The 11442-nt window shown below is 41.1% G+C and overlaps 1 protein-coding gene across 1 annotated transcript; it reads left to right on the plus strand.

Moving 5' to 3' along the window:
• Positions 1 to 2633: 2633 nt before the first annotated feature.
• On the plus strand, positions 2634 to 11442 carry LOC127773014 (probable DNA helicase MCM8). Its single transcript, XM_052299026.1, has 17 exons — positions 2634 to 2920; positions 3508 to 3639; positions 3750 to 3861; positions 3948 to 4170; positions 4246 to 4409; positions 5210 to 5455; positions 6085 to 6180; positions 6277 to 6429; positions 7003 to 7073; positions 7163 to 7281; positions 9003 to 9132; positions 9301 to 9352; positions 9469 to 9631; positions 9739 to 9913; positions 10271 to 10441; positions 10774 to 10887; positions 11063 to 11442. Exons 1-17 carry the CDS (start codon positions 2723 to 2725, stop codon positions 11111 to 11113), a joined length of 2370 nt encoding a protein of 789 aa, XP_052154986.1. The 5' UTR covers positions 2634 to 2722; the 3' UTR covers positions 11114 to 11442.

The raw sequence follows: 11442 nt of genomic DNA on the forward strand, positions 1-11442 counted from the left end.
CATGGAGAAAATAACGTTTAGCCTCGTTCTATTCCGCATCGCGTCCGCTCTGTCGCCCCCTTCGGCATCGCGTTCGCTGCCACTCGCTACCCGTCGTCGAGGTCCTCCAGACCTGCCCGAGCCAGCTGTCGGATCTTCGTTGCCCCAACTCCGGCGAGTCCAGGACCATTGCGGCGCGAGATTCTTCACCTCCCCTCCCCGTGGCGGTGTGGCTCCCCCATCCCCTTGGTCCCATGGCCGGTGACGGGGCGGGCGGGCGTGGGACCAGGAGCGCGATCTCCACCGCACATCTCTGTGCCCCTCCTCCATTGCTGGCTGCAAGCCGGAGCTCCCGAGCGCCCTCGCGGAGGAATAGGGTCCCCGACAGAGGAACAGCCGAGACCAAGCAGGATTCGTCTCCCGCGGTCAAGGGCGCGGGTGGGATTCTTCCTCGACGGCCGCGGGTGCGGACGCAGCTCTTGCCCCGATGGCTGACAGCCAAGGCCGCGTGTGGGATTCGTCCCTGGGTAGCCATGGCAACCTCGCGTCCATGGTGCTAGCCTCCTGTTCCCTCGTCCTGTGCTGCCTTCATGGCCGGCCACGCGAGCCTAGGATGTCCCGCGGCTGGCTGGCGAGCCCAAGCTGGCGCGCCCCGATAGCGAGTCCTCATGCGAACCGTGTGAGGAAGAAGATGAATGCAGTGAGGCTGACAGGCAGGGTCCAGCCGTAAGTGAGAGAAGTATTTTCCAAAAGCCACAGTTGATCAACCAAACGGGCTTTTGTCTTCCTCGTAGCTACTTTTCCAAAGCTACTTTTGCAAAAGCCAAAGCCCACGTCTGCTTTTCCAAAAGCTACTGCCCAACCAAACACACCCTTACTCCTTCCGCGCACGGAATATGGAGGAGTAGGCGTGCGCGGAAGGAGCAAGGGTGTGTTTGCTATAATTCTTGGGTTTTTTGGTCCTTTTTTAATCTTTCATCCCCACGTGATCAACACAAACGAAACACGCAATTATAGTGAGAATAATTAAGTATTAGCTAAAAAACTTGAAAATTGAATTAGTATGATTTTTTAAAGCAACTTTCATATAGAAAACTTTTGTAAAAAAATACACCGTTTAAGAGTTTGAAAAGCGTACGTGCGGAAAACGAGGGAAGTGAGTTGGGAAAGAGGGGAAAAGAACACAACCCTAGTGTGCCTCCTATTCTCCATCCTCCTTCCTCTATACCCCTCCTTGTCCGCCCCCTTCTCCCCACATGTACAAATAATTGAAGTATGCACGATTATTTAAAAAATATACGGTCAGTTTGACGTTCACAACATACTGTCTTTATCGTTATATAGTTTAAAATTTAATAACATTTATGTCTTTTTGATTTGTATATGTTATCTTTCGTTATCCATTAGTTAAAGTTTTGTTTCCTATTCGACTTTATTCATCGTTGTTGTTTCATATTTCCTTAAAACGATTTCATCCTCTTGCATGCCTGCTTTTTAGTACCCGATTATTTTACTTCTTAGTTATCGCCTTTTTCTCGTTCATTATACTCGAGCATAGTCAACAGCAATCTTACATGCCCCATCTTCTCCACCTCCCCTCCCCGAACTCCTCCTTGTCCGCTCCCTTTTCTTCCTCTCCTGTATCAGATGAGGAGCATCAATGTTGTATATGTTGTACTTGTTAGCACACCTTCTACCGTCATGATATGGGCTATTTTAGTCGGGCAAATCGTTGAAACTTAAAACCCATATTGACAGTATATTTAAAAAAGTATAAATGATTAAAATATAATTTTAAACAATCCATCAATAATTTTCTTTACAATCTCTACAGTTAGATAGCATAGAGACATGGACTAGTTGTAAAAAAAAAAGAAAAAAACATTTTGAGCCAAGTCCATGCATCTCTCTTGGTCTTGGAGCACATGAACAGCTGATTATTTTTTTTATCTGTGTGTTAGCATAGATTGTGTTCGAATGAAAAAAACAAAAAAGACAGGTAAAGCGAGATGAGCCACTAATTATTTTAAACCTAGAAATAAATCAATATATGTTTTCTATAACTTTTTTAAAAAACATACCGTTTAGAGCACCCGTAATGGTAAAGTAATGTGCTATATATAAAGCACGTACATCTCAGCAATAGACTACATTAATAGTAAACCACTTTAATGGTATGTCTACATGAGTATCTATAGCTTTCTAATCCATTGCCTCGTTTTTCTCTATAGACTATCTCCAGGTTAGTAAGATAGCTTTGCTCTCTCTCTTCATTTTATCTCTTCCAAGTAGGAAAATATACTGACATAAATCTTTTGTAGAGAGTCTATAGATAATCATTGCGGGTGCCCTTATTAGTTTAGAAATTGTGTGCGTGTAAAACGAGAGAAAATTATCTCTTTCTTGCTCAGTACAACGCAGCCTCAAGTAGGAAGGAAAAAAAGCCATCACGATTTACGAAATACAGTATTGAAGACCTGCTGTGAATTGTGAATTTGTGATTGGGCTCGAACGCGGGCCGGAGAGGGGAGAGCTCCTCGCCGCTGACATGTGGGCCATAGTAAAAAGTGGGACCCACATGTCAGGTCTGCTTCCGCCCGCTGAGCTTCAAGCCGTCCTCGCTCGCCGCGCTAAAAATTTCGCTCCGCCCGCCCCCCAACTCTCCTCTCCCGCCGCCGCCGCCGCCGCCGCCGCCGCGCAACTCGCCGGAGAGAGAAGGGAGCGGCCCATTTCTCAGGCGAACATGTACGACGATGGTCCTCGCAAGGGCAAACCCGGCGGCCTCTCCATGGACGCCGCCACCGCCGCGGGGCTCGCGGCGGTCTGGCCGGAGTACTTCCCGGAGGAGAGCGAGTTCGCCGCGGACGGCCGCAGCGCGCGCCTCGCCGCCGACCTGGTCGACCTCTTCTCCTCCCCCGACGCGAGCGACCTCCTCTCGCGAGTAAGCGGTGGCTCCCCTCCCCCATTTCATTCCTCTGCGGCGTTGCCCTTCGAGCTCTCCTCACGGCGGACCGGCGGTGCCCATGCTAGGGTTCCGCGCTTGTGGTATGGTCCGATTGTTGAGATCGGTTCATGCGTGATCGGTGTTACAACTTAGAATATATCAGTGGTGGCATTTCTCGATAATGTCTACGATTTTAGCGGATGGACGCTCCAATCGTTAATTGAAATGTTCTGGAAATCGCAACTAAAGTGAGTACTGTGAGCAATTCATAAATGTTTTTCTAAGGAATCTTCGCAAGTGTTTACTTTGTCTTAAACAAGAGCAAGTGTTTAAGCTTGTAAAGGTTCCTGTTATAGTGTTATTACCTATTTACTTTAGCTCGTTCAGGGAGCTTGCAACTCGATGTTAATGGGCGTTTAGTTTCTACTCTCTTAATGCCTTAATTGCGAATGCATGAATTTCATATGAATTAGGAAACAATTCAATCATTGCAAGAATCTTAAAATGCGAATTTGTAATTTACTCTCTTTGGTTAATGTGGTTACTAGTAGTTACCACTTACAACTTCATGGCTTCATGCACAGGTCGAAGATGATGGTGATATCCTCTCCCTTCCAGTTGATTTCCAGCAGCTATCGAATTTGACCTGGATTACTGAAGCTCTCCAGGAAAATCCAAAAGAAGCCTTGCTTTCCATGGGAGCTGCAGTTCATCTGGTTGATGTTTCTATTCATGTTTTCCTAGAATTAATGAGCCTGTTACTTTTGTAGTGCTTTCATGTTTGGTCCACTATACCTGATATGTCAGTTCTTGATATTTTCTTCAGATTGTGTGTGCTAGCAGGGACTTGCAGTTGGGCGACATCAACAAAATCAATATCAGGCTTTACAACCACACCAAGACTATTGCCTTGAAGAATTTAAAAGCGGCGTATATTAGTAAATGTCATTCTGCCTTTTATCATCGCGTGCTAAAGTTTGTGCACATATAAATCAAAGTACTAATTTGTAGATTCACTTGGCAGAGAAACTTGTGACAGTGCGTGGAACAGTCTTAAAAGTAAGTACGGTGAAGCCTCTAGTGCTGCAGCTGAATTTCCAATGCATGAAATGCGCTACAAAATTCCCTCGTGTGTTCTGTGATGGGAAGTTTTCACCTCCAGTATCGTGCAGTATTCAGGGATGCAAGAGCAGAACATTCATACCAATGAGATCTACTGCAAAGTTGATGGATTTTCAGAAAATAAGGCAAGTGATAAATAAACTACTACATTATCCTTTATTTATGGTACTAAAGCTTTTCTCATATTGTTTCCAAATCAGGATACAAGAGCTTGCTAGTGGTGAAAGCCATGAAGAAGGCAGAGTGCCACGAACTATAGAGTGTGAGCTTACAGAGGATCTTGTAGATTGTTGCATCCCTGGAGAGACTGTAACAGTTACTGGAATCGTCAAAGTACTGAACAACTACATGGATGTTGGAGGAGGTACAATTTTTGAGAAATTAATATTTCTTTGCATTACTTCTTTTTCTAAACCTTGTGGATTTACTGGCTCACACACAGGCTTCAAATTTTGCGTTTTCATTGGCAATCATTGGCAAAAAGTGTTTATCTATAAATGCCTCAGATTTGTTCACAACACCTATAGAGGCACATATGCTGTCAGCATCTTGTTTTATTTGATCATTAATCTGATTGGATGTTAATGTTCTGATTAGAGAGCCTTGGCCATCTACCATGTGACATTACGATTTTTTTTTTCTAGATGGAGCAGTTGAAAAGAAAATAGCATTTGAGCAAAGCAAGAAAATAGCTTTCTATTTTTTTGTTTCTTCCAGACCATATATCCTAAATCTGATATATAGAAATCAGAATCACCAGATCAACTCATGGACTACTGAGCATAAACAGTTCATTAGAAGCACTATTATAGTCCATGTTAACTATAGGGAAACCTATCTAATGCTGTATTTGGCAGCATGAGGGTATCTATTTTACCTCTCCCCCACTTTACATTCTTAGAACTTGCAAGATCATTTGGTCTTTGTTAGATATATGCATGCTTTCTATGAGCTCCTTGAATTTAAGAATCAAGAAATTATTTATAGGATAATGGAGAACAAAGCATAGAAAGCTTTCTATGCTTTCTATGAGCTCCTTGAACAGCCTTACTATTGTTTGACCCTTACCCGCTGATGCCATATATGCAGATAAACTCTTATTTGATCTGAGCTTCCCCCCTTCTAATTTCTTAATTTTACACAATATTTCATTTGTATCTTCAGGGAAATCCAAAAGCAGGAACCAAGGTTTATACTACCTGTACCTGGAAGCAATTTCAGTAAGAAACTCAAAGGTCCATGCTGCTTCAGGAAATTCAGATGCTGCTAGTGGATCTTTCGGTTTTCAAGCTTTTACTGAAAAGGATCTTGAATTCATCTCCAAATTTAAGGAAGAACACGGTGCTGATGTTTTTCGTCAAATTCTTCACTCCTTTTGCCCCTCTATCTATGGACATGAACTTGTAAAAGGTATTGGTATTATCCTTATCTTCCATCTACTATTTAATGTGGTTAAAGATTTAAATTTAATTCACTCTGAGCTGACCCAATAACGGAATGAAATATTTTGGTGAAACCTACCGCTCCCCTTAATTTCTGTTTACACGAAATGAGATAACAATTCCTTTTTTTCTTTTTATTCAATTAGTTCTGGACCGCTGCAACATTTTCTGCCCAAATGATCTTCTATAGGAACTCTCTTGTGCTGCATGAAAAAAATGAGAATGTATCTCCCAAGCTCCTAAACTGTGATTTTTGCAAAAACTTTCTATATACAAATTGCTTAGAATACTTTTCAAAAACAACTTTTGCACTTTGTAATAATTAATTCATTCGTTTGTACCCTTGAATATTATCATAAAATCAGATAATCTATCATCTATTCATCTATTCAGAACAATCAAACTGGGGGTGGTGAAATTGACTAAGCTACTGGTAGTTCCCGTTCTCTGAGATATGTGTGTTCTCCTTTTCAACTAGAGCATACAGCACCCATTCTACTACACTACTGTTTACAAACATGCCAGCCCTTCTTGGTCCTTTTCCTGCTTTGCATTTTATTGCTAGATACAACTAAATGAATATTTCCAATTTTTCAGCTGGTATCACCCTTGCGCTTTTCGGTGGTGTGCAGAAGCACTCCATTGATCAAAACAAGGTCCCAGTGAGAGGAGACATTCATGCTGTTGTTGTTGGTAATCCTTCACTTATAGAGGGTCTAAGCTTCTTGGTAAGAATTTTCTTAGCATTTCTCACAGTGCAATTAAAACTCTTGCTCAATGCAATTCTAGGTGATCCTGGACTAGGCAAGAGTCAACTGCTACAGGCTGCAGCAGCTGTTTCTCCACGGGGTATATATGTTTGTGGGAATACAACAACAAATGCTGGTCTAACTGTTGCTGTGGTTAAAGATTCTATGTCAAATGATTATGCATTTGAGGCTGGTAAGCATATGAGATTGTCCTTTGTCCCTTCCCTAGACTGTAGTTTAAGTTCTGTTACCTAACTGGCTTGTCTGTCCTGGTGGGTTTTTGTCTTAAAACCTGTGAGTGGAACAAAATAAGTACTCCCGTTGTTCCAAAATATAAGGATTTCTAGAACTCAAAACATTGTACTCCCTCCGTCCCATAATATAAGGGATGGTATGTCCAGATTCATCGTATTAGGATGTGTCACATCCACCCAAAATCCTTTATATTACGGGACGGAGGGAGTACCAGATATAAGCATTTCTGGGCACTGATTCCAACGCACAGAAATCCATATATTTTCAGCCAATCAGTTGTTTCATGTTCGAGAGGGGAATCTAAGCAATTCAAAATTTGACAACTGAGATGACTAAAAGGGAATCTTTTCCCTTAACTTCATTATTTGCTAAAAAAAAACCTAGAAATGCTTATATTCTGGAACGGAGGGAGTAGGATGCAAGTGGGTCTGGTAGTATTTTTTTTCTTGACTAATTTAATGGCACATACATAAAGTGGCCTATCAAATAATTTTGACCCTTTGGTTTACAGGTGCCATGGTCCTTGCTGACCGTGGAATATGCTGTATCGATGAGTTCGATAAAATGTCAGCAGAGCATCAGGTTTTAACCTTGTATAAGCTTCACTCTGAAATGTTAATTAGAAAGCCCTAACCTGCCACATCATGTTTCTAATGAATTTGAGTTCATAGGCTTTACTGGAAGCCATGGAGCAGCAATGTGTATCTGTGGCAAAGGCTGGCCTTGTGGCAAGTTTATCAGCCCGTACTTCTGTGCTAGCGGCTGCTAATCCTGTTGGTGGTCATTACGAGTGGGTCCTTGTGTACTGCCTGTCATTCTTGATCCATCATTTCCGTTCATATTTTCCTTTTCAATTGATATTGATTATAGTTTGATTGTGGACCATCCAGTCCATTCACACAGAGCCAGAGATAATTAAGCACCAATGCATTCAGCAAGGTGACCGGGAGGAATAGAGATGGGTCCATAAAGTTAGCAAGAAATAGCAGCATACGGATTGAGTCCAGTTATTTTGATAGTCAGCACAAGATCTTGATAGAGTTTGTTTCGTATGACTTCATATTCATATAAAGGGTTACATCGTGCATCCCTGTGATGTAAGCTAGTACATCGGGTGTTAAACACTTCAGAAAAGAGAGTGAAGGGCTGAAGGCGACGGTTTGGATGGAGGCCGCTTGCTTGGGTTGATAGGAACTAAACTACTTTCAACGTGAGCCATGGGTCATGGCAGATTTCTTGTACTGCTAGTATGTTCAATTGCTGTAGTATAGTTGGGAAGTGTTGGCTACTGGTGTTTTTGCTGCAAGTGAATAAGACAAACACATAGTATAAAAAACCGGACCGGGGGTCGACCCGCTCTGGCCGTCGGTTCACCGGTTCACCGGTCGAACCGCCGGTTTATTTATTTATTAATATTATATTTGATTTGCATTAATTTAATATAGAACCATCACAAATTGGTGGAAATTTGCATAAATAAACCAGTATATCTATTATTACATAGTCACAACATAAAAAAATAAATGTGGTGTGGTAACATAATAAATTCATCATGTCATATTGCCATAGGAAAAATAAAAACCGGTTCGATACTTAAAAACCCGCCACCGGTTCAAGGAAAAACCGCCCGGTTCACTGGTTTTTTACCGGTTCGATTGCATGGGCGGTCTTTTAGCAGAACCGAACCACCAAGGTGGCCGGTTTCGGTTTTTTCTGGTTCAACCGCCGGTCCGATCCAGTTTTTTGTACTATGGACAAACCTGCAAGTAATACCATTCTCCATTCATCTCAAATTATTTAGAGTACATTTTGCAAAGCTAACATTTATGTGAAACTATCATAGCCCTACGTATTTAAGTTTGAGTTTTTCTTTTTTGGCATAACTACATATTTAGGAGCAAAAATACTCACAAACCTATGAAACATTGTATCATAACCTTGCTTACAACTCGGGTTCACTCTTCAGTGACGAAAGCTAAATATGTCCTGTTACCTAGGGTGGATGGGGGCACATCATATTAGCCACCTGGAATAGCTTGTTGGTTGGGGTGCGTATCAGCACTAAGGGCATTATTTGAGGAGGTAAAGGAGTCGATGGGAGGGAAATGATGCGTGGATGCTCGTGATCTTGAATCTTTAATTGTCAGCGGCGCAGAGCTGCAGCAGAAGTCACAGTTTCTTGCGAAAGCAGTTTTGTATGATTGTTCTGGATTCTAGAATGCTAAGGCTCTAATTTGATGGAGTTGTAGTTCTTTGAGAATTTTTTGCTTCTAAATATGTTGGTTGGTGACGTGACATTCAAACTTGTTTGTTGTGATGGTTTTTGTGCAAAATTTGTAATTATGCAGAAAATATAAATTATTTATGGTGTCATGTCTTCATTTTATTGATGCACCCATACTATTTGTTTGTTCGATATGATATTTTGTGTGTTTTCAATTGAGATGCTTCCCTGCTAGATATTAAATTTGCGTGTTACTGCCAACTTAACAGTTAAGTACCTTTTTGTAGCCGAGCAAAAACAGTGAATGAGAATTTAAAGATGAGTGCCGCCCTCCTCTCTCGGTTTGACTTGGTTTTCATTTTACTTGACAAGCCAGATGAATTGCTGGATAAGAGAGTATCAGATCACATAATTGCAGTAAGTGAATGTTAACCATGTTTCCTGTTCTCATCTGTTAAGTATATATGACTGATATGGGATATGCTCACATGATGCAATATATCTGTATTTAGCAAGAAAGGATATGTATTTAGGGAAACATGCATAGTTAAATAACTAAACAATTTTACTATTTCCGATAAGCAGCTCCACTCCAATGATGGAGGCCCTTTCACAGCCAACAAGAGGATAAGAACAGGTATTTTCTTGGTTTATTCAAAACTGATTTATAGTGCCTTCTTTTCGGTTGCCAATCATTGTTGGTTTTCGTAACTAAAAACTTATCCATCATTGTTGATTTGGGCCTTCTTTCAGTGCCTCAATTTAATGTCAGTACAGAGTTTGGTGTCGGTAGAACTTCATTAGCTTCAAGGCTGAGATTGCACCCTGAGAAAGACAAGGATTTCTGTCCATTACCTGGACCATTACTTCGCAAGTATATATCTTATGCAAGAAGCCATGTTAACCCCCGAATCTCGTAAGTTCCTCTTTCACTCATAAAATGTCATAAATGCAAACTGTTGGCTATCCCTATCCTTTTTGCCTGTAGTGCTTCCCCTAACCTTACTATTTTTCCTCTTTAAGCATGCCGTCGCCAGCAGCTGACAGTCTGCAAAAGTTCTATTTGGATTTGAGAAAACAAAGTGATTCTGCTGATGGTACGCCCATCACAGCCCGGCAACTGGAAAGCCTTGTAAGGTTGGCAGAAGCTCGTGCGCGGGTGGATCTAAGAGAAGAAGTGACTTTAGAAGATGCTAAGGTGAAATAACTTAAATACTTGAGTGCTGAAAAGGTTGCTAAGTCTCTAATCTCTGTTGCTGGGTAAACCTGACTTCTTATATTATTAAATCAAACTTAAAAAACAACAAGTTGTGCCATTTCACCCACACTTGTGCAAATTATGTTCACATTGCAGATCTTTTTTGTTTGTTTGTTTGTTTGTTTCCTAATTCTTCCTACTATAGTTCTAAATTTGAAAATCTCACATTTGCACCACCTGATTAGTAACTTCTTCCAGCCAAAGGCAGATAGAAATCCAGTGACAACACAATTGAACAACTCAGCAGCATTAAAGCTGAATGATATTTTTAAATTGTTCATTTTTTTTACATGACAGGAGGTCATAGACATAATGACGGAATCCTTATATGACAAGTGTGTTGATGAGCACGGTGTTGTGGACTTTGCTCGAAGTGGTGGGATGAGCAATCAAAAGCAATCAAAGAAATTTCTCCGCGCCTTAAACGAGCAGTGTGATTTGCAGAAAAAGGATTGCTTTTCAATGAATGTAAGTGTCATGGCAATTATGCTTCAAATGTCTTTTTTGCTGAAGAGTTCTTGTTTCAGTTGTCGAATTATACAACATCACACCAGTCAAATCAATTAAAATGGAAAAATGGACACAATTCTTATTCTGCTCTAATTGAAGAATATTTTCCTTTGCTACTTTTTGAGCATTTTTGTTCTTTTGGTGTGTGGTTTATCCAGTGAAAGAAGATATGCAGCTTTCTTGATTTGTTTACAGTATTTAGTCACAAACAAAGCATTGTAATTAGTAGGTGCCTTTTTTTTTTTAATCTTTGATCGTTCCATCATGTTCTATCCCTTTCCTATTGCCAGGAGATGTACAGCTTAGCTGATCGTATCAGCTTGCAAGTTGCAAATTTAGATGCTATTGTGGAAAGTTTGAACAATGCTGGCTATATCACTAAAAAGGGATCATCAATGTATCAGGTATCGTCTTGTTTTCAATAAGCTCTAGCATTACTCTTGCTGTCAGAACAATACTAGCTGGCCTCCTGGCATCATGCTGATTATCGTTTTGACTTGTAGAATCCGTGGTAACCCTCACGGAAAACGTGACATATGCTCTTTCCTCTTTTTTTTTTTTTTTTTTTTCTGTTGACAGGTAGTGACTTCGTCATACCAGGGGAGCCAAGCTACATGGTCAAGACGATGAGTTTTGTTGCATCCTAGATGATCAGTAAGTTTGTTGGCGAGGACTGTGCTGGTTCTGTTATTAGTCGATATTATACTACGGGTGCAATCCTATGCCTCCTTGTTAACGCTGGGATTATTCCCAGTTACTCTGAATCAACATGATTGACTGATAGCTTAACCAGCTGATCCAGGAGGTTAGTGTCTGATTCTATTCCGAGAGCCATAGAACGGGGTGATGCTGCTTCTTAAGGCTGCAAGGTGATTAAAGATGTCTGGCTGCCCACTCACTGTAATGTGCAAAACAGCAATTTTGTATAGAACTTCATATTTGCTAATCATCCATATTGT

This window comes from Oryza glaberrima, chromosome 5 (genome assembly GCF_000147395.1).
Source record: "Oryza glaberrima chromosome 5, OglaRS2, whole genome shotgun sequence".
In the NCBI taxonomy this organism is placed as follows: domain Eukaryota; kingdom Viridiplantae; phylum Streptophyta; class Magnoliopsida; order Poales; family Poaceae; genus Oryza; species Oryza glaberrima.